Genomic DNA, 22,643 nt, shown 5'->3' with positions numbered 1-22,643 from the left:
GCTCGGATCCTACTCGGGCAATTGTAGCAGGCTCGGACCCCTCTTGGGGCGATGAAGCAGGCTCGGACCCCTCTCGGGGCATTGTAGCAGGCTCGGACCCCTCTCGGGGCGTTGTAGCAGGCTCGGACCCCTCTCGGGGCGATGAAGCAGGCTCGAACCCCTCTCGGGGCGATGAAGCAGGCTCGGACCCCTCTCGGGGCATTGTAGCAGGCTCGGACCCCTCTCGGGGCGTTGTAGCAGGCTCGGACCCCTCTCGGGGCGATGAAGCAGGCTCGGACCCCTCTCGGGGCATTGAAGCAGGCTCGGACCCCTCTCGGGGCGATGAAGCAGGCTCGGACCCCTCTCGGGGCGATGAAGCAGGCTCGGACCCCTCTCGGGGCATTGTAGCAGGCTCGGACCCCTCTCGGAGCGATGAAGCAGGCTCGAACCCCTCTCGGGGCGTTGTAGCAGGCTCGGACCCCTCTCGGGGCGATGAAGCAGGCTCGGACCCCTCTCGGGGCATTGTAGCAGGCTCGGACCCCTCTCGGGGCGTTGTAGCAGGCTCGGACCCCTCTCGGGGCGATGAAGCAGGCTCGGACCCCTCTCGGGGCGATGAAGCAGGCTCGGACCCCTCTCGGGGCGTTGTAACAGGCTCGGACCCCTCTCGGGGCGATGAAGCAGGCTCGAACCCCTCTCGGGGCGATGAAGCAGGCTCGGACCCCTCTCGGGGCGTCAGCAGGACCGGTATGGACCCCTCCAGGGGTGGCAGCAGGACCGGTATGGACCCCTCCCGGGGTGGCAGCAGGGCCAGTTCAGCAGACTCCGATGGCTGACTCAGGAAGTCTGTCAGTAGGACTGGTTCGGACCCCTCTGAAGACGGCAGCAGGGCCGGTTCGGCAGGCTCAGATGGCAGAGTTAGAAAGTCTGTCAGCAGGGCTGGTGCGGACCCCTCCGAGGACGGCAGCAGGGCCGATTCAGCAGACTCAGGCTCTTCTCGGGGTAGTGCAGCAGGTTCAGATGGCAGAGTAGCATGGTTAAAGGTAGTGTGCATGGAAGACACAGATTGTACTGCCGTGGGCTTGATACCTCGAGCCAAAGTCTGATGCTCCTGATTTTGTTTCTGGAGGAGCAGTTTAGAGAAGGCACAGGCAGTTCTAGGACGTCTAGGGAAGGTGCTCGTTAGTGTCCACTTGGCAGCTGTGGGAAGCTGAGCCCTGCTAGAGTTAATCAGCTCTCTCCGTTGTAGAGAAACCTGTTCCCGAGGCTCTAGCACTGGTCTCACAGAAGCCTTCTTGGCCAGGTAAGTCCTGGGTTTTTCTACCCACAAACTGCCAGCAAAAATGTCTGTTTTAGTTGAGCCAGAAACAGAATACTGGTTAGGAGAGCTGATAGCTTTTTCTAATTGCACAGCTGGTCCTAGAGCAGAACAACAGGGGCAGGGTTTGCCTGGAGGTAACAAACACGGGAGACAGGAGCATTTCCACCACCCTGGTTTAGGAGCCAGACAGTTCAAACACTCCTGATAGACAGAGACATTTTTCTTGTTGCAGTTATTGCATGACCAGTGTTCCTGACCAACAAGTTCACAGGCTAGACAGTTCTGATAGCTTGGATAATTCAAAGTCTGACAGGAATGGCAGGTATAAAACTTTAAAGAAGGAGGCATCTTGAATTAGTGAAAAGTTGACTCACCGGCAGGACACAGACCTATCTCTTCCCCTGGAAAATGTGATGGCTTCGGCATACTGTTACGCTTGGGCTCCGGACAGGAGTCGTGCACACCACCCAGCAGGGTGGCTCCAGGTGGAGAGAGACAGGAAGCTCGAAACAGAGTCAGGTACCAGGCTGGGTCAGGGCAGGCAGCAAGAATCAGTGTCTAGTACAGGCTGGGTCAGGGCAGGCGGCAATAATCAGAGTCTGGGTTCAGGCTGGGTCAGGGCAGGCGGCAAGTGGCAGTGTCTAGTACAGGCTGGGTCAGGGCAGGCGGCAAGTGGCAGTGTCAAGTACAGGCTGGGTCAGGGCACAGTAAGCAGGACAAGGCAGGTCAGAAGGCCCGTAGGCCACACACACATACACGGAAGGCCCGTAGGCCACACACCAATAGCGGGGCAAGGCAGGTCAGAAGGCCCGTAGGCCACACACACACACACGGAAGGCCCGTAGGCCACACACCATAGACGGGGCAAGGCAGGTCAGAAGGCCCATAGGCCACACACACACACACACGGAAGGCCCGTAGGCCACACACCATAGACGGGGCAAGGCAGGTCAGAAGGCCCGTAGGCCACACACACATACACGGAAGGCCCGTAGGCCACACACCAATAGCGGGGCAAGGCAGGTCAGAAGGCCCGTAGGCCACACACACACACACTGAAGGCCCGTAGGCCAGGTATGGAAATCAAGGAAGAAGGCCCAAAGGCCACGCAAGGCAAGGATAGGCCCGAAGGCCGCACAAGGCAAGGCAAGGATAGGATAGGCCCGAAGGCCACGCAAGGCAAGGCAAGGCAAGGATAGGCCCGAAGGCCACGCAAGGCAAGGCAAGGCAAGGATAGGCCCGAAGGCCACGCAAGGCAAGGCAAGGCAAGGATAGGCCCGAAGGCCGCGCAAGGCAAGGCAAGGCAAGGATAGGCCCGAAGGCCACGCAAGGCAAGGCAAGGCAAGGATAGGCCCGAAGGCCACGCAAGGCAAGGCAAGGCAAGGATAGGCCCGAAGGCCACGCAAGGCAAGGCAAGGCAAGGATAGGCCCGAAGGCCACGCAAGGCAAGGATAGGCCCGAAGGCCACGCAAGGCAGGCTAGAGCAGGGAGCCCAGGTGAGCTCGATGCCGAAGCACCGAGGCAACTGTCAGGCAGGGTTAAGAGGGCACACCCAGAGCATAGAGTGGACATAGGAGATGGACTGGGCCTGTCAGGAAAGCCAGCCCTAGAGGGACCCCTGGTGGTGAGGCGGTAGCACAGCAGCCACAGCCGTAACAGCCAGATGCTGAAACAGGCAGAAGAGGGTAAGAGGGCATGGCCGCGGGCCTGCCGAGGCTGGCACACACAATAGTAGACATTTGTATCAATCTTATTTGTTGTGTTTTCTCAACAGGACATGCATTAGTGGTAAATTACTGTCTTTTCATAAGGAGGGGTATTGTGCCTGCCAGTAAAGGGAGTTTCTTTTGCTTTTACTGAGATGTCATCAGAACCAAAATATCTTTTTTGTATGGTGAGTTGTATGGGTAATGCCCTCGTTCTGCTCTGCACCCATTGCTGGGGTTCGAGGGGGTTCCTAAGGATGCAGAATGTATATTTACATTTAGCCCTGTGACAGTCACATGTTCAATGTGTCACGCATGTGAGAACCATCTGTCAGGTGCGTCCCGGCCGAAAAAAGGTTGAGAACCACTGGTATAGGGGGTGAAATACTTCTAAGCATAAAAGAGCAGGATCTGGGGTTGATAGCTGATGATCTCAAGGTGATCAAATATGTGGATAAGGTGATTGCAAAAGCCAAAAAAGTTTTTGAGTGCACAGGGAGAGGAATGGTCAGCAGAATAACGGAGGTGACATTGCCCCTGTATAGGTCCCCGGTGAGACCTCACTTAGAATACTGTGCATAATTCTGGAGACCACACCTTCAAAAGAATATAAGCAGGATGAAGATAGTCCAGAGGGTGGCTATTAAAATAGTCAGTGGTCTTCATTTTAAAGCATATGGGGACAGAATTAAACATCTAAACATGTAAACTCCTAGAGGAAAAGCAGGATAGTGGAAATAAAATAGACATTTAAAAACCTCCAAGGTTTCCATGCACAGGAGGTGAGCTTTTTTCAACAGAAAGGAGGCTTTAGAAGAGAGGTCATGGGTTAAAGATGAAAGCGGATAGAGTTAGGTGCATGCCAAGGAAATATTTCTTTACCCAGAAAGGGTGGTGGATGCATGGAACAGCATTCCTGCGGAAGTGATGGAGATAAGGACCATATCCGAATTCAGGAAACCATGGAACAAGCACAGGGAGTGGTAGGGATTGTAAAGCTGAGTAGTTGGTGCAGATGAGCAGACTAGGTAGGCCGTATGGCCTTTCTCTTTTCTGCCATCATGTTTCTGTGATTCCAAAGAATGCAGATCTGTGGTCTTAAGGTCTGGATCCATTTTATTTATTTATTTATGAATATTTGATATTCCACTTTTTCACAAATTTTTATCTCCTAATTCTTCATGTTTAGGACTAACTTTAGTTTTTGTGCTTCTTGTACAAATGTTTTGTGCCTTTATGCCATTTTCTCTTACCTCCCGCATTTCTTACTATCTGCTCTAGTACTCTGGGTAGGTGAAGTAGACATACACTATTCTAAATGTGTGAGTAAATGTTTCCTTCTCTCTTTCCCTGTCACCCATTCCTTGATGTTTTTCTAATTTTCTGTGATATAAACTTACCTGTCTCATCTCCCCAGCCTGTGGCATAGCACTGGTAGCCCTCTTTCAGGACTTGATCAAGGGGAGGCAGGCAAGCAAAACTGATGACACTATTGGTCACCACTTCCCCATCCAGCTTTACTAAAGCAATGTCAAACTCCAAAGAATTGCTCTCAGGATAGGCAAACTTCTCGTGCCGGTATATGCCAGTTACATTGAAGCACTGCTGTGTGGCTTCTACATAGGTTAAGTTGTGCTTCCCCAAACACATCCGCCAGCGATACAACTGATCTGCAAACCTTCAGAACACAAAGGTATACAAGGTATCAGAAAGGCTTTATTAAACAAAATCATTGGCCTTGCATACTGTACAATATTTCAAAAGAAAGCATGGAAAGGATTAATTCCTAGCTTCAATTAAAAATGCATTATATTGTTTTTTTTTGCTGATCAGGGCTTGCAAAAGGGACAATTGCATGCTTTGTTGTATATATATATATTTTCTTTAATAAACATATTTTACCATAAAGGTCAAAAGAAGAGAAAAAATGCATTATATTACTAAATGAGAACTGAATTAATTCATTATTTTTAAAAAGCTCCCTTGCATTTACCCTACAACTCTGAAAACAACTATGTTAGACTAACAAATAATCTGAAACAGAACAGATCTGCTTGGTGCATATTAACTATGAAGTTACAAACACGGAATGAACTATGACATAGCAGTAAGTGTGTGATGTACACTAATATGTGATTCACTTCCAAACCTGGCTTCTGTCAGTAGACTCATAGAATAGAGGAGAGCAATTTAAGAAAGTATAGAATAATAATAATAATAATAATAGGCTTTTTGTCAGCTTCTTACAAAAGAGAACTACAGCTCAGCTATTGTGGTACAACCTTGTTGACATTGCAGGCTTTTCTCAGTTTATAATGGTTGGCTTTTGTGCTTGTACTAATTCTTTGTCTAACATTATTCAAAAGAAAAGCTAACAATTTGTATTATCTTATCAATATCAAATGGCTTAAATATGTTACTATTCATAATATTAATAGAAATATATGGTTCTTCATTTACTTAAAACATTTTAACCTGTAGGTCCAATATAATTGCCCCCTGTGAGGAACAAGTAATATCTGTAATATATGAAAAAACGTTCATAACATCATGACATATATCACGCCCAGTTAAGTAATTAAAAAATAAATCACGGACGGTTTTGCGGTTTTGTGCAATGCCACGTGGAAGACTTGGGTCTGATTCCCAGGCCACGCCTCTGCTCGCTGGGCTGGCCAGGAGTGATATGGAAGCCACAGTGCTAATCCTTGCAAGGTAGGAGTCACAACCATTGCTCATCAGTGACACCTAGGGTCCACATGAGCCGGTTTCTGGAGGGAGCTGCAGTCTGTGGCACCTGAGGCAAGAATTGTCGCTCCGATGATTGGGCTAAGTTGTGAGGGGGGATATAAAAATAGGGGAAAGAAAAACCTTTGGTAATTGTGAATTAAGTTTCATGGAGGTAGAGCCCAGTAAGTGTTCAGAAGCACAAAGAAGCAGAAGCAAACCAACAGGCTAAAAAGTAAACAAATACATTAATAGCAATAATTCAATTAGCTTCTGTCAATGATATATAAACAAAGTTTCTGGCGACATTCTAAAATATGAGATCAAGGGGTGAATGGTTATAGGTCTCACGAGATGCCAATTACAGACTTAGGCCCCTAGGTCTAATTGCAAAGCCATGTTAAAAATTGTGATTTAGTGAATACTACCATACTGTTTCCATGGACAGGAACACATGGATATTATCAGCAGAGATAACATCCATTCGTTACTGCCGGTGGGAACATGCGATTCTGCTCCCCCCAAGTGAAGTTATAAATGGGCCTTGAGACCTGAGTTCAAACCCCCTAAAAAATGGTATGCCAGTAATTTTTCCCTTTTCCTAACATCTCCCCAAAAGTATTGGCAAAGTCTACGCCTACCCAACACCAAACACCCTCCCATCAGAAGCCCTTTTCACAAGCTCTCCGATGTGGGGGCCCCCCCCCCGCTCCACAAAAGCCTCACATATTAACCTATACCCTAGGATTAAACTCTGTTCCTCATGCAAAAAGCAGGTCTCTTTACCCCTTCCAGACCAACCTTCCTTACTGTTAGGAGCCTTGGAATATCAAAAGGGCAGGGGTGATTTATAATCATGCCTGCCCCGCAACCACTGTAATCCAAAATGGCACCAACTGACTTGAGGCTCTCCTTTGCCCCACGCTTGCTTTCCACTCGGGGTGGGTAGGGTTTATCCCGGGCAAGGCTTACCATATATTTATACAGGATGGGCAGGAGGGAGGACAGGAGACTTCATTTTGACCACACAGGCCATCAAAGCTTTTTTCCAGAGGATTGGGTGGCATTCTAAATGGCCTTGCAGCCTTGGGTGCATCATCTTGCACCCTTGCAATACCATTGAGCTTCTTTGCATGCATTTTCATCCGACGCAGCATTATTACTTTGCCTGCATTACACCTGGAACATGATTTTCAGCGCTACTTAGTCAGCTAATTGGGTCATTCATCGAGCTGCATTAGGGCTCTAATGCACGCAATATCACACATATCACGTGATGACCACCACCTAGGGAAGTGTTAGATGTGTGGCAGAAGGCGTGAGACCCTAATGCATGTCTCAAGGCTCCCGCCGCACATTTAAAGAGGCTCTAATAAAAAAAACAATAAACCGCACACAAACAGGGAGGGAGAGAGGGGGGTCAGTGCTGATCTCCATTTTAACCACGGGCCACCGATTGAGGTGGCTTGAACTCCCCTAAAATTTTAAAAATAATTTTCAATAATGTGCACAGCACTGGCTCCTCCTGAAGCACATGCAGCTCAATGCCCTCCACCCCCGTCCTCCCCCTGCAGCTTAATATTGCCCCCTGGCCACCCCGAAACATCAGCACCACCACCTCCCACCTCCCCACCCCTGATGTAACACCACCCCCCACCCCTGGCCCCCCAAAGCATCAATACCTCCCAAAAAAGGGCCAGCATCCCATCCCCTCATCCCCTCATCCCCTTCCCTCTCCCACCCCCTCCCACCGCCCTCCAGAACACACCTTACCTTAACCTGGATCCCGCATTAGGGATGAATACACCCTCACACCTGTCTTGATCGGCACCATTTTGCCAAAATGGCACCAATCTGACCTTGCCCCAGCCCTGTGATTGGGGTAAGGTCCAGGGATAACATGACTGAGGCAAGGTCAGATCGGTGCCATTTTGGAAAATGGTGCCGATCGGGATGGGTGCGAGGGTGCCCCAGTTCTTGATGTGGGATCCAGGTTAAGGTAAGCTGAGGTCTGGAGGGGGGAGGGTGTGAGGGGGCTAGGGGGTGCTTCATTTCTACTTGGAATTATATTCTACGTCTTAGATAATGAATGAACGACAACAAGCACCAACATTTCGTACACATTCTTTTAAGGTAACAGTATGTTCATTTGAGGGGGCTAAAGATTCTAGAGTTAATACTTAAAACAGTATTTCAGCTTCGCTGGAGCTAACACAGACATCATCTTCCGGTGTTTGATTCCAGGGGCCACACCACCAGCTGCCCTCTGACCTCTTGTGGGACTCTATCTAGGATAGTTTCCTCCATGGGACTCAGTGAAAGGTTTATAGTATAGTCAGTTTTCTTGGCATGCATTACCTCCATAATAAGAGAGTAAATAATTAAAATGGTACAAGCGTTATAAAGTAGAGCTAATAAACCCACAAAGGAACATGTCAATGCAAATCTATTTTTAGCATTTTCACGTGATACTGAAATCACAGGAACACAGTAGACGGCTCAAAATTGGAGAATAGTGAATATCAACTCACTCAAGATCACACCCTTGTTGGCAGCCTGACTTACAATCTTGATCTCCTCGATTGCTTTGTTTAGCAAACCCCCACTATGATTTACACTGCTAGTGCTGCTGGGAGAGGAGGAAAGAGAGGCTCGGGTCTGTATGGATTATTATGAGACTCTTCGTGAACACTGTTTAGGACAGTGAATTTAAAGAAAAATATTATAAGTGTTTTGTAGAGGTGCTTGCACTTTTCTGTTTTGCTAACACATTCATTCCTTGATGATAGTGCATAAGGGGAGGCAGGTAGTGGAAGGACACATGCTGTGAGTCTTATAATTTTCAGAAGGTGCTACCCAGGGAGCCTATGCAATATGACACACGGTAAAACAGGCGCACACAAACACCTCTCCTGGGCACCCGATGCAATAATCTAATGAGATGCCATACTACAAAGGACGCGCTAGGCGAAATTGTACGTCCCTAGAGCTCCAAAGCATCGAGCGCCTAGGAAGACATGGCTGTGCATGGCTAGGAAAATGGATGCTTAATATGAGCATCTGTTTTGTCCCGCCGCGTCCAGCAAAGACTGCAAGCCGTGTGCCCTGATGTCAGCTAGCTCACGCCCTTTGCGGCGTGTTGTAATCACTTTACTTACAAGCAGACAGGCGCACGGCCCAATCTAAAAAAAAAAAAAAAAAGTGTATTGGCTACATGAGGCAAGGGATTAGAAGCAAGACGGTAGAAAACAAACCTGCACGTGCTGGCGAAAACAGCTGCAGACAAAGCAAAAGAGAAAGCAGTATCTTTGCTTTTTTGTTGAGCCCTTGATGTGCGGCAAGACTTAACACCAGCTCTGGGGCTGACATTAAATTTTCTGTGTTAAAAAGTATGTGTCGGGTGCACAGCTATTTTTTGCATGATGGTAATAAGCTAATAGCCTCATTTACATGGCATTTACTTGTGATGAGTGCTACTAGCTAAGCGCTTGTTTGGACATGGTTTGGAAGTGCTAATCCCATTACTTCATCAGGAGTTTTTCTAGCGCATCCAAAACGCATGTCCAACCGTGCGTCAAGTTGTATGCTAGGCTGAGTGCACTATATTGCATCGGTCCCCAGGAAAGTAAAGAGTTTCCCGGCTAAATCCAGGGGCGCCGAAAACGTTCCCCTTCTGATTGGGTAAAAATAGCCTCCTAATTTTATCAGGTGGTTATATTTACCCACAGAGCAGAAAGGCATTCTGGGAGGTGGCAGCAGGTCAGGGAGAGAAAAGATGCACCTGCATGTAATTTTCGAATGTACGCGCGCATTTTCCAGTGCGAGGCTAACCCGCAGAAACAGCACACGCAAGGTACATCGATATTTTTGTACCCGCATACCCTGTAAAAAATGTTCAAAAGGGATATTGCCCAGGTTAATGAAATTGCCCTCTCTGTGTACAAGAGTAAATATGAATATACAACCTTTTTTTTATTATTTTGATTTAAATGTTTTTCAAGCAGCACATAAATCACAGCGTTCGTTTCTAGTGTCATCCATTAACAAGCCTGAGTGTACTCCACAGATGTTCTGAGAAGTGCCCCTGCCCCACCGCTATAAGAAAACAAATGACAGCAAAAATATTATTTTGGTACACTATGTAAAGCACCCACAGTGCGCAGCACAGCTGAATTTGCATTTTGCTTATGTTGAATGGATGCTAGGGCAATTTAACTCTCAAGGCAGAGTTATTGGCTAAGACAGTGGTCCCCAACCCTATCCTGGGGGCCCACCAGCCAGGCGGGTTTTCAGGATATCCACAATGAATATGCATGAGAGAAAATTTGCATGCACTGCCTCCGTAACATGCAAATTTTCTCTCATGCATATTCATTGTGGATATCCTGAAAACCCGACTGGCTGGTGGGCCCCCAGGACAGGGTTGGGGACCACTGGGCTAAGTTACCATCAAGGGTGACTGCAAAATTAAGGTGCCAACGCTTACCCGGTGAAGCAGTGTGCTGCTGTTAGGACCCAGCTCTTGTGGATGAGAGTGCCGCCGCAGGTGTGAAGGAATACCATTTCTTTGCCTGTGCCTGGCCAGACCTGAAAAAGCACACGCGTAACTGCAGGGAAATACAGTTGGCCCTGTCCCAAATGAGATTTAACATTCTGAAAGAGGGAAACAGAGGACCTTGGGCAAAAGAGAGAATTGGGTTTGTGTGATCATGCCGAAGCAGCTGCCACACATGGAGTGCCACGTATGGAACTTGAGCTGTTCTGCTGCTTGATGTTCCGGCCGGCCGCCGCTCAGCTCAGCAGCATTACCTGCTGGTTAGTCCAAAACACAACCAGATACCTTTAATATCTGATGAGTTCCAGCATTTTGTTCTACCGCTTTGCAAAAATAAAATGATTGTGCAAAACTAATACCAGACACAGAGGGCCGGAGCCCCTTTGCTCAAGCCCTATAGCTTTGCATTGCAGCATGGGGGGGGGGGGGGGATCTAGGTTCTGATTATCTGTCCGTGGAGGAGGGGCGCTCAGGCCTGGGAGGGGAACCAAATTGCTTCTGCTCCTTCTGTGGCAACCTCCGCTTGCCAACAATTAGCACTAAGTGTGCACCTCGGAGATGGCATTCCTTTGGCCCTCAGTCAGGCGAAGGATCCTAGAGACGCTTGGGCATGTTGGCTGGGGGAAGGAGGAATGAATGTGGATGGATATGAAAGGGGAAGAGAGCAACCCCCCCCCCAAAAAAAAGCAAAAACAACTAGATATGGAGACAAATCCTGTCTAAACTCAAGTACTGTGTTTATCCGCTGAGAATTAGACTTTTTTTCCTCTCATTTTTATATCCCCTTGCCAAATAAACAGCTCCAAGCGGATCCTGGCCAATAGGAACCCTATATCTGGCTCTTAGTTGTCACTGTTGAGCAATGACTGAGGCTTTCCTCTACCCCACAGAGGCTGTGAACATTCCCAGCCCCTGCTGCCCTGGGAAACCAACTCAGGTTCTCCGGACGGAGATGACAGCACTTGCCATTGAGCTGGCCTTGTAAGCAGTTTGAATGCATATTTACATAAGAACATAAGGAATTGCCATGCTGGGTCAGACCAAGGGTCCATCAAGCCCAGCATTGTGTTTCCAACAGAGGCCAAACCAGGTCACAAGAACCTGGCAATTACCCAAACACTAAGAAGATCCCAAGCTACTGATGCAATTAATAGCAGTGGCTATTCCCTAAGTAAACTTGATTAATAGCAGTTAATGGACTTCTCCTCCAAGAACTTATCCAAAACGTTTTTGAACCCAGCTACACTAACTGCACTAACCACATCCTCTGGCAACAAATTCCAGAGCTTAATTGGAGACCTGGTATGTGCAAGAACAGAGAATCTCAGGGAGCGGACTGGATGAGTAGACTGGATGGGCTCTAAAAACCAGCTCCTAGCCCCACTGAGTAAAGGCATCCTAATACCTTGGGCTTGGCTCAATTCCCCTTAGGCTCCCTCCGGACATGCTCCATGCCCCCCCCCCCCCCCCCCCCCAACATTTTGCCATATCCTTGGGGTCAGATTGATCCTCATTCACTCTTTTTCCGCTGGTGCTATTTTGAAAGAAAGCACTGGTGAGACAGACGTGAGTGGAGATCACCCCTTCCCCAATCTGACCCTCATGGATGTGCTATTTGATTTAATAATTGGTAACAACTGAACTGAATGCCATATTTATACTGAAATTCAGTATATCATAAATTATAAGAACATAAGGCTTGTCATACTGGGTCAGGCCAAAGGTCCATCATGCCCAGCAGCCTGTTTCCAACAGAGGCCAAGCCAGGTCACAAGCACCTGGCAATTCTTACAGAAATGTTAAGATGTGAAATACAGCTTACCATAAAATACTTTGGGGTAAATAATGCTACATATAGTGCTAAATACTGAGCTTAATAGTGTACTTGACAGCTAACACAGCATGTTGTCAATGTGAAATGCATGTATGAATGTTTAATGTTAATTACATCATGTAATTACAGCATCTGGAAGGAAGAGGGTGCCAGAGTTCCCTTCTAGCTGAGCTGGTGTACCTGTCTTTGCAGCTGCCGAACTCCAGTTCTCTGTACAGTCTTTCCTCTCCTACTTCTGCACACAGTTCCTCCTGAACAGGAGTGTTTCTTAGGTGCCAGCAGTTTTGACAGGAAGAGAATTAACTTGTCCATGCTGCTTCTGATATTAACTAATAACTATGGGTTTAATTCCTCCCTATTTGGGACTTATACAAATGTATGACCAACAGATATTTGGTGAGTTTGTTGAATAAAAATAATCACATACTGTATTTAAAAAAACACAGATTTATTTATGTACTTATTTATTTAAGCATTTTATATACCATCATTCCAAAAGAAGATCACAACGGGAAAGCTACATAACAACCCTGATATTCTGGATCTTAGACTGACAACTGTTCCGATTGGTGTAATACATTGTCAGGTTTTCACAAGGTCATGTATAGGAAAATTTGTTCTTACCTGCTAATTTTTGTTCCTGGAATACCATAGATCAGTCTAGACAAGTGGGTTGGGCATCCCTACAAGCAGATGGAAACCGAGAATACAAAGTTTTCAGGCACTGCTACTTAACCGAGAATGACACCTGCAGTCCCTCAGTATTGACCCATGGCATTGTCAAGATCTCCACTCTCAAAAAACCCAAATGATTTCCCATCTGGGTTGAGCAGAGAATCAAAGTTGGAACCCCCTAAAACCTGGAGCCCACTCATCTTTAACTTGCAACTATAACTTTTTAACATATGTACAATCTTTGTAAATATTGAATTATCAGCATCCAGAAGTGAGGGAAGTCTTTCAAAAAGAAGGGGGCAGGCTTCTGTACTGATCTGTTGTATTCCAGCAACAAAAATTAGTAGGTAAGAAAAATATTCCTTTCCAGTTCATACCCCAGATCAGTCCAGACAAGTGGGATGTACCCAAGCCCCTCTACACTGGGTGGGAACCCGAAAGACCCACCCACAACACATTTTCCCCAAAAGTAGCCTCCTCTGGCGCCCATACATCCAGATAGTAATGCTTGGTAAAAGTGTGCAGTGAAGACCATGTCTCCGCCCGATAATCTACTGCGGAGAAACCAGCTAACTCTCTGCCTAGGAGGCTGCCTGTGCTCTAGTAGAATGCGCCCACAAACTGTCTGGAATCAGTCGACCCTTACAGAGATAGGCCGAAAAACTGCTTCCTTTATCCATCGCTCAGTTGTGCTCTTTGAAGCTTTACCTCCTTTCTTTGTTCCACTGAATAAAACAAAGAGATGATCTGAATGGCGAAAAGCATTAGTGAACTTAAGATATCACAACACAGACTGATGAACATGTAATAAGTGAAACTCCTTCGCGTGCGGCGTATCTGACACCAGGTGTGGGAATGCTGGCAGCTCCACTGGTTGAGATGAAATGAGGGTACGACCTTTGGTAAAAAGGAAAGAACCGTACACAATGATACCCAGTTGTCCGAAATCCGCAGAAATGGTTCTCTACATAACAAAGCTTGAAGCTCTGAAATCCGCCTCAGCAAACAAATAGCCACAAAAAAAATGGACTTCAGGGTGAGATCCTTTAAAGACACTCTTCTGAGCAGTTCAAAGGGAGATCCACAGAGCACCCAAAGAACCAGATTAAGGTTCCATGGTGGACAAATCCTAAGAATTGGCGGGCGCAAGTGCTTTGCCCCCTTAAGAAAATGAACAGCATCTGGATGGAATGCCAACGGCCTCCACTGAAGCTTTCCTCGAAGACAGCCTAAGGCTGCTACCTACACTCGGAGTGAATTATAAGCTAGTCCCTCTGCCAAGCCACTTTGCAAAAATGCTAAGACCTGAGAAACGTCCACCTGCAAAGGCTCAAGCCCATTCTCCAAACACCATGACTCAAACACTCTCCACACTCGGATACAAGCCAAAGAAGTGGATGACCTCCTAACCTGAAGGAAAGTAGCAATCATTGGCTCTGAGTACTCTTTCAAGCTAAACTGCCACCTCTCAAAAGCCAAGCTGCTAGACAAAAGCAATCCACCTGCTCCAAAAAGATGGGCCCCTGATGCAGCAACCCCTGCAGGTGGGCTAATTGGATGGGACCATCTATCACGAGATGAACCAGATCTGCAAACCACGGCTGGCGCAGCCACTCACACTACGAGAAACATCCTTCCTGGATATTGTTCGATATGATGCAACACTCAGCCTGTGAGGGGCCATGAGGGAAATACATACAGTAGAAGTCTTGTTGGCCATGGTTGAACCAGAGGATCTATCCCTTCAGAGTCGATTTCCCTCCTTCAGCTGAAAAACCAATCCACCTTGGCATTCCCTCAAGACATCATGAAATCCAGTTCAGGTTTGCTCCACCTGTCCTAAATGAGAGCAAAGATATCCGCTGACAACTCCTATGCCCCCAGATCCAGCTGCTGTCTGCTGAGATAATCCACTTGCACATTGTCCATTCTGACCACATGAGATGCTGCTAGCCCTGCTAGATGTTTCACCGCCCAGGCAAACAGCTCCTGGGCCTAACTAAGCCACCACCTTTATGAAAGTCCATGAAGCTGTTGCTAATCTAAAGGGAAGAGCCTGAACCTGAAAATGCTCCCCTAGCACCATGAACCGCAGAAATTTCTGATGGTCTGAACATATGGGAATGTGCAGATAGGCCTTCGTTAAATCCAATGGCATGAAAAACTTTCCTTTGCGAACTGCTGCAATCACAGTCCACAGCATCTCCTTATGAAAGCACGGCACCCGCAGTGCTGCATTGACCTTCTGCAGATCGAGAATGGGCCGAAAGATGCCCTCCTCCTTGGGAACCATGAAGTAAACTGAGTACCTTCCTGGTCCTTGATCCTTTAGGGGACCTGGGACAATTGTGTCCTAGCACTGCAGCCGCTGCAAAGTATCCCATACTGCCTCTCATTTGACATGGGAAGCACAATGCAAAATAACATAGGCTTCTTTGATCGGGCAAGAAAATTCTAAGGCATAGCTATCTCTTATCACCTCCAGAACCCATTGATATGTCTTGATCTTAGTCCACTCCTCGTAAAAGAGAGCTAGACTCCTCCTGATAGATTCCAAGGAAGAGAGGACAAGTCTGCCTTCATTGGGAGGCCTTGCCTCCTCTGACCCCCTGTCTGGAACTATCCCAGGAAGATCTACGTGTCACCCGAAAAGACTGCTGCCTTCCCAAACCTTGCTTCTGCATAGAAGCAGGAGAATTCCTGTTGGAGTGAAACTGCCTCATCTCTCGAAAAGAAGAACGCGGTGGAAATTTCTTCTTGCTGCTCTTCATATCTTCGGGCAACTTGTTTTCTTTTGACTCCCCCAAATGCTTCATCAACTGTTCCAGATCCTCTCCGAACAACAGTTTTCCTTTAAAGGGGAGATTATACAGCTGCACTTTAGACCACACATCTGCCGCCCAATTCCACAACCATAGGAGTCTCCATGCAGCCACCGCAGAAACCATATTCCTGCGGCCATCCGGACCACGTCATACAAGGCATCTGCCACATAGACCACACCTGCTTCCAACCGGGTGACCTGGTTGGAATCGTTCACAGATCCTGACTCCTTCTCCTGTGCCTTTTGGACCAGCACAAATAAGTTCTCTGCATCAGGCTACCATAGACCGCCGCTCAAAGGCTGAAAGCCGTGATCTCAAGCAGCCTCTTCAATAGAATCTCCAACTTCTGATCCTGGACATCCTGGACATCCTTCAGTGCAGCCGACTCTGCCATGGGGATGGTCATCTTTTTGGTCACCGCTGACACTGCCACATCGACTTTTGGAAGCTCCAAAGCTCCAAGGTCACCTCCAGTAAGGAATATAACTTAGCCATAGCCCTGACTAACTTGAGACCCACCTCAGGAGAATCCCACTCCCAGTCAACCAACTTCTTTACCTTCTTCGGTAAAAGGAAAGCTCCAGGCAGCCCATCCAGATAGGGTGCAACCCTTCATTATCTGAATCCTCTTTCGTGACCTTGGTCCCCAGCTCTTCCAGCACATGGGGAACAGGGGGATGCAGTTCATCCTTATGGAATTATCTTACACTCTAGGGAACCCCCTTCCACAACAGGAACCTCCTCTGTCTCAGGCACATTATCCACCAATGCATCCACCGTATCATTGCCTGGATCATGTCCCTGACCTTCCTATAGTCCTTCAGTACCTTCTGAATCCTCAGAGGTCTCCTCATCCTCACCCAATGGACGTCCCATTCCCAGGAGCAGAAGAAGCCCCCCTGACCTTGCCTGCGCAGTTGCTCTAGATCTCTTAGCTGAGCTTTGGGACTTCTGGGTGAACAAACACTGCCTGCTTCCTTTTTTGCCAGATAGGTATTATGGAGCAGCAGGACAAAATCTGTGGAAATATACTCAGAACCACTGGACCCCTTGTCCACAAGGTCCTCATCCGGCTCCCCTGCCTCTTCCGTCTTCCACAGAAAGCTGATCCACTGGAGATAGCAGGGAGGGGAGTCCTTAGGCTCCCTTGAAGTTGCATGCCTCCTGCCACGTGGAGGCAACATGGCTGCTGTCCCCTCCGAGTCCCCCGGACCTCCTGAATGGGTCCTGAACATCGCGTGCAGTGACAGCTTCCAGATACCTCTGCAGAGCAGGCATGACCAGTGTACAACGAGGCTGCATTGAGGCACAAATGCCTCATTCTGCAGGCTCGACATACTTTCCCACGCTCAGCGGGAGGTGCCATGCTTGCTGCGGTCCATGCTAAAAATAAACACTTGCGTGCTGTGATTGCCGAGCCGCTTCTGCCAGTAAACCAAACACCCCTTTGGTGCTGCCCTGGACCACCGGTGCTACTGCCAAGCTGCATGTGTCCCTTCTCACCCATCCTTCTGGCCTTGACACTCAGATCCTGGTGCACAAACAGCCCTGCTCCTCTAACTCACTCTTGATCTTTTTTTTTTTTTTAAAGAGACAGTGACGATGGAAGCCAAGAAAGGAAACATATACTTCCCTGCTCCTGGCTGTCGACTGAGGGTGAGAAGGCCTCAGAGAGAGCGAGGGAACCAGGATTTCTGGCTTTCCTTCCCTCTGGATGACGAGGGCCGAGCCAGATCAGGGATCTCCAACCTCCCCACTCACCCTCCTCTTCCGGAGAGTTGGCCCACAAAGTAATCTAACACCTCGGAGAGAACCACTCTTCTTAGTTATTCTTTTCCTATTTTTGGTTTTTTTACTCCAGACTGCAAGTTTGCACCTCTACTATCTGCTGGAGACAGAGAAATACTGAGGGACTGTAGGTGGCACTCTCCATCTGCTGGTATGGATGCAAAACCCATTTGTCTGGACTGAGCTGAGGTATAAACAGGACAGGTTTTTAACATGTAGTTCTACTTGTTAATTTTAGAAAATGAATTAACTGGTTGACTGTATTTGAATCTTGTTAGGTAATTTCAGCCATTAACTTATTTTCTCTCCCCATCTTACCTGGACTTTATTGTGAAGTGATTAAGTTCCCATAAGATGGAGGGAAGCCCTTCCAAGGCTGAAGCTCTCAGTATACTGCTATTGCCAAATAGACTTGCCCTGGCAGCATACCAAACTTCCTCTTCCCTAGGCTTGAACATAAACTCTGCTGTTTGTGAAAGGAAGGAGACATCCTACATAATATTGCTTGGTACTGCTGCCTAACAATGGGACCAAACTGAAATTTGCTCTTTTATGTGAAATGAAGAGAATTACACTTTGAAAGCTTTGCATCTTGAGCTGTTCTCACTATTTAGATCAGGGTCTCAAACTCCGATCCTCAAAGGCTGCACATTGGATTTTCAGGATATACCTAATGAATATGCATGAGATTGATTTGCATACAGTTTTAGGCAGTGTGCATGCCAATATGTGGCCCTTGAAGATCTGAGTTCAAGACCCTGATTTAATTCGTAATAATATTTGGCCATTAGTATACCATTTTTGATCTGCCATTTGGTTAGGCAGCACTACCCTGAGCCTATCAAAGAAAGAATATAACATGAATATTTGAAAAAATGACCTCAGAGCTGGAAAATCTGTGGACAAAGGGCAGTGCTGTAGCTGCTACAGTTCAAAGTACACACATTAAGCTGTTATACTTTCTAGCCATTAAGCATTGTTCTGCTTAGTCATTATTTTTGAAATTTCCTCAAGCAGCGCTCCTGCAGTTCAATGTTCAGAACAGCATCACAAATTACCCAACATGGAATGGGGTCTGATTGGTTTGTGAAATCCACATGGTGTCATTTGTGACATCATAGTAAATGTAGGCCAATCAGAGCTAAGTTTAATAATGTTTTTAAATCTGTGAAAAAAAAAATGCTTACAGGCACTTAGCGCTCTACTGGAACTTGCAATGATTTTTTTGATAGAGGACAGTTTTTGGAGGGCAACTACTGTGATATGCAGGAGGTGGGGGGATGTCACCTAGCACTATTTAAGTATTTTGTGCCACAATTAATTGTTTTCAATCACAGTTCTGGAATGATATTTTTGACAGAAGAATTAATCCATGATTATGACCAAAAATACCCAGCTAAGGCTATGACTCCCTGGTTGGTGATTGTCACAATTTTAAAACTGACCCACCTCTATGGCTTCATAATATCTACTGTTGATATAGGGTGCTTTTTTACATCATGCTATCTGTGCTTTTGAAATACTACACAAGAGGGCACAAATGTTTATTAATGCATGACTTTCTAGCTACCTTATATCGTACAACTTGTCCTCTTCTGGCAAAGGGAGTACACCTGTAAGCTATTGCTCTGTGTTTTTGATTCAAAGACGTCTGATGGAATGTACATCCTCATTTCAAAATGCTTTTAAAGCAAAGATGAGGACCTAATAGCTTACTGCTGCAGTTACTGTTATTTCGCTTTGTGCAATGTAATGTAATTGTTATTTACGCTTTATGTAGTTTTGTATTTTTTATGAAGTCTTGAGTTCCTAGAAGAGGTGCTCAGTTAATACAACTCTATTTCTAAAGTTAAAGACGAGAATAGCAGTTTATCCTGTATAAATTCTAAATGTGCAGAATTTCCACAGTTTCCTTATTTTCATTGGTTAATGCCCAGCTTAGGCATTTATCTAATTTTCCAGGTTTATAGAAATTGTATTTTTCTTTTTTCTTAATTTTGTGGTTGTTTGTCTGGCTAGGCCTCCCCCCCTCCATTCCTATGACTGAGGACTTAATATGTTGATTTGGTTAATGGAACTCATTTACTATCTTTCCTTTTTCTTATACTTTTGGATATATTTTGCCTTTTAACTGATTGTGCAAAGTTTTATTCAGCTTGTACTATGAAGAGATAAAAAATTTAAAAAAAGAAAAGAAAAATGATTTCCATAGTTTTAAGAACTCACCCAAAGCAATTATGCTGAGCTGTGTGGAATTCACTTAGTCTTGGGGATTCTAAAATAAAATATTTTTCCACTACAGCAACCTGTTAAAACTATTAATTTTAATCTTTCAGTCTTCCCTATGGTTCTCATTGTGGGTCCTAAACTACGCATTTTCCCCAAAGACACAAAATGGGAGACCACCTTTAATGCATAAACTCCTGTATTTGTTATGCAGTAGCTAATCAAAACATTAATCACATTCATGTTATTCTTATTGGCACAGACAGGATATTTACCTGCATGGAGACTTGCCATGGCCAAGAGCCTGGTGCTGCCGGATGTCCATTTACAATACGTTGACTAATTTGAGGATGGATTGCGGGTCTTCCACACTGAGTTGGCCAGTCTGGAAAGAGACGCAATTTAATGCAACAAAAAATGTAGAGACATAATACATAGGTTGGTCGAGAAACCTTGTTTACAGGTCATCAGGATACATGGACCGTATTAGAATGATAAAATAAATGTACCATGACATTTAACATGAATATCTAATCAAAGTAAATATATAAATGTTTAGTTATAAGACAAAGAAGATTTTAAAGACCAGGCACTCCAAACTGTTAACATGTTTCTTTAATCCAGCATGTGGCCTTTACTCATCCAGGATAAAAAACGGAATGGCAAAAGGTCAAAACTGTGAAACAACAGGCATAATGACAAATGGAGCTTAGTGACTGATATGCTATTTACATTTATTTTTAGCTTTGTTAAACTTTGCTGTTGTGGGTTTAATCTTATGAATTTCATGTAATATTAGATACAAAAGCAAAAGAAGGAAGAAACTACCTTCTCTCACTAAGTAAACAGAATAACAACACAAGAGAGGACAGATCCTTACAAATCATTTCACACAGTATTTTTAATCAATTCACAAAATCCTTAACAGCACTAGCTTTTACAAAAATAGAACAATATACACAGGTTTATATCATGCATGTGCATATTGTTCTATTTACATACTATTAGATAACACAGTATACTAGTTTTCATATCTGCTTTTCATTGCCAAGGTGATGGAGAAACTAGTTAACACACAACTAGCAGATTACATAGAAGAACACAAAATTCTTTTCCCCACTCAATTCGGTTTTAGATAAGCCTCAAGCACCGAATCCCTTCTCATCTCACTGACTGACCACATTATTTTGGGCCTCGATAAAGGACAGGCCTTCCTACTGATCTTATTGGATCTATCGGCAGCGTTCGATACTGTGAACCATGCCATATTACTAAATCAACTAGCGAACATCGGTATTGCAGGATCAGCACTAACATGGTTCAAAACATTCCTAGAAAACAGAGGTTTCAAAGTTAAAATCCACAACAAAGAATCCTCCAGATACCCATCATCACAAGGAGTTCCTCAGGGTTCCTCTCTCTCACCAACACTTTTCAACTTATACCTTCTCCCGCTTTGCCAACTGCTAAACAAATTGAACCTAAAACACTTCATTTTTGCCGACGACGTCCAGATTGTGATCCCCATCAAAGAATCCATCACTAAAGCGCTAGAACTTTGGGAAAATTGCTTTCAAGAAATTAACGAGCTCTTATCCAGCTTAAATCTAATCCTAAACCAATCAAAAAGTGAATTCATTCTAATCTCTCCAGATAATTGCAAAATCACTACAAACCCGCCAGCCAACTTGCAAACCTCAAAAGTAAGAGATTTAGGAGTCTCCATAGATAACCGGCTAAATTTGAAATCGTTTATCAACCAAACAACCAAAGACTGCTTCCACAAACTGCACGTATTAAAAAGAATAAAACCCCTATTTCACTTCCATGATTATAGAACAGTGCTCCAAGCAATAATATTTGCGAAAATTGATTACTGCAACTCGATCCTACTAGGCCTCCCATCATCACATACTAAACCGCTCCAAATGATACAGAACACCGCAGCAAGAATTCTAACAAACAAAAGAAGAAGAGATCACATTACACCAGTCCTTAAAGACCTACCCTGGTTACCAATCCACTACAGAATAATTCATAAATCCCTCACCACAATCTACAAGAATATCCATGGACTGGCTCCACTCCATCTACAAATAGCTCTTAAAAAACACTCCTCCAACAGACCCATCAGAGAAGCATATAGAGAATATCTACAGGTACCACACAACAATACCACCCAACATATAACATTGAGAGATCGGGCCTTCTCCACAGCAGGTCCCCCACTGTGGAACTCCATCCCCCTAGAACTAAGACAGGAACCATGTCTTCTAACCTTTAGGAAAAGACTGAAAACATGGCTGTTCATGAAAGCATTTCCGGACCCTTAAAGATTCACTACCATCAAATGCAGCATTACTGAACATTTCCTATTAAACTGAAACAGTCACTATCTACCAATCACTACAATGTTTTACTTCTTGTTAAACTTTTTATCTTTCCTCTAACTCTAATCCCAGTTAGAATGACCCTCGTTTTATTGTAACTTCTTCTTCCATGCACTTGTTTTACTTTTAATGTATACTCTTATGTTATTAGTTATTTACGTTATAATGTATTTCTCACCCCTTGTTTTATGTAAATCGACATGATACGAACTCCGTGAATGCCGGTATAGAAAAATACAAATAAATAAATAAATAAAAAATAAAATATGAATTCCAATTTGGAGGCAATTTTCAAAAAAGCTGCCTAGTTGTAGAGTACATGGGAGCTGTCGGCATGCACACTTTACGCTGACTTTGAAAAAGATATTAGCTGGCTAGTTTCCTTTTGAGAAATTAGCCAGCGTAAAGTGTGCACATGCAAAGAATCCATGCACTCTGCACTTGCCGAGCTAGGGAGGAGAAGAAACAATGCAGATACATTTGAAAATTGAATGAACATGTACAGTTTTTCTCCCCTGACCAAAACATACTGAGAGGAATGCCTCTTTTTGTCCCGTGGCTAAAAGGATGCACCCCATGGAATCTTCTGGTACTTTTAGTGAGGTGGAAAGGGTAATTTT

General features: G+C 45.5%; 1 protein-coding gene across 1 annotated transcript in view; it reads right to left on the bottom strand.

Moving 5' to 3' along the window:
• Window positions 1–22,643, bottom strand: part of LOC115095657 (chymotrypsin-like elastase family member 2A) — a 108,517-nt gene that overhangs the window by 34,654 nt on the left and 51,220 nt on the right. Inside the window, exons 6-8 of the mRNA XM_029609673.1 lie at window positions 19,909–20,018; window positions 10,217–10,317; window positions 4,404–4,681 (exon numbers count right to left, since the gene is read on the bottom strand). Coding sequence (XP_029465533.1) covers window positions 4,404–4,681; window positions 10,217–10,317; window positions 19,909–20,018 — 489 coding nt within the window. The remainder of the gene's footprint in view (window positions 1–4,403; window positions 4,682–10,216; window positions 10,318–19,908; window positions 20,019–22,643) is intronic.

Source organism: Rhinatrema bivittatum, chromosome 1 (assembly GCF_901001135.1).
Source record: "Rhinatrema bivittatum chromosome 1, aRhiBiv1.1, whole genome shotgun sequence".
In the NCBI taxonomy this organism is placed as follows: Eukaryota; Metazoa; Chordata; class Amphibia; order Gymnophiona; family Rhinatrematidae; genus Rhinatrema; species Rhinatrema bivittatum.
Note: the sequence above shows the minus strand (reverse complement) of the source record. Positions and strands in the feature narration are given on the sequence as shown.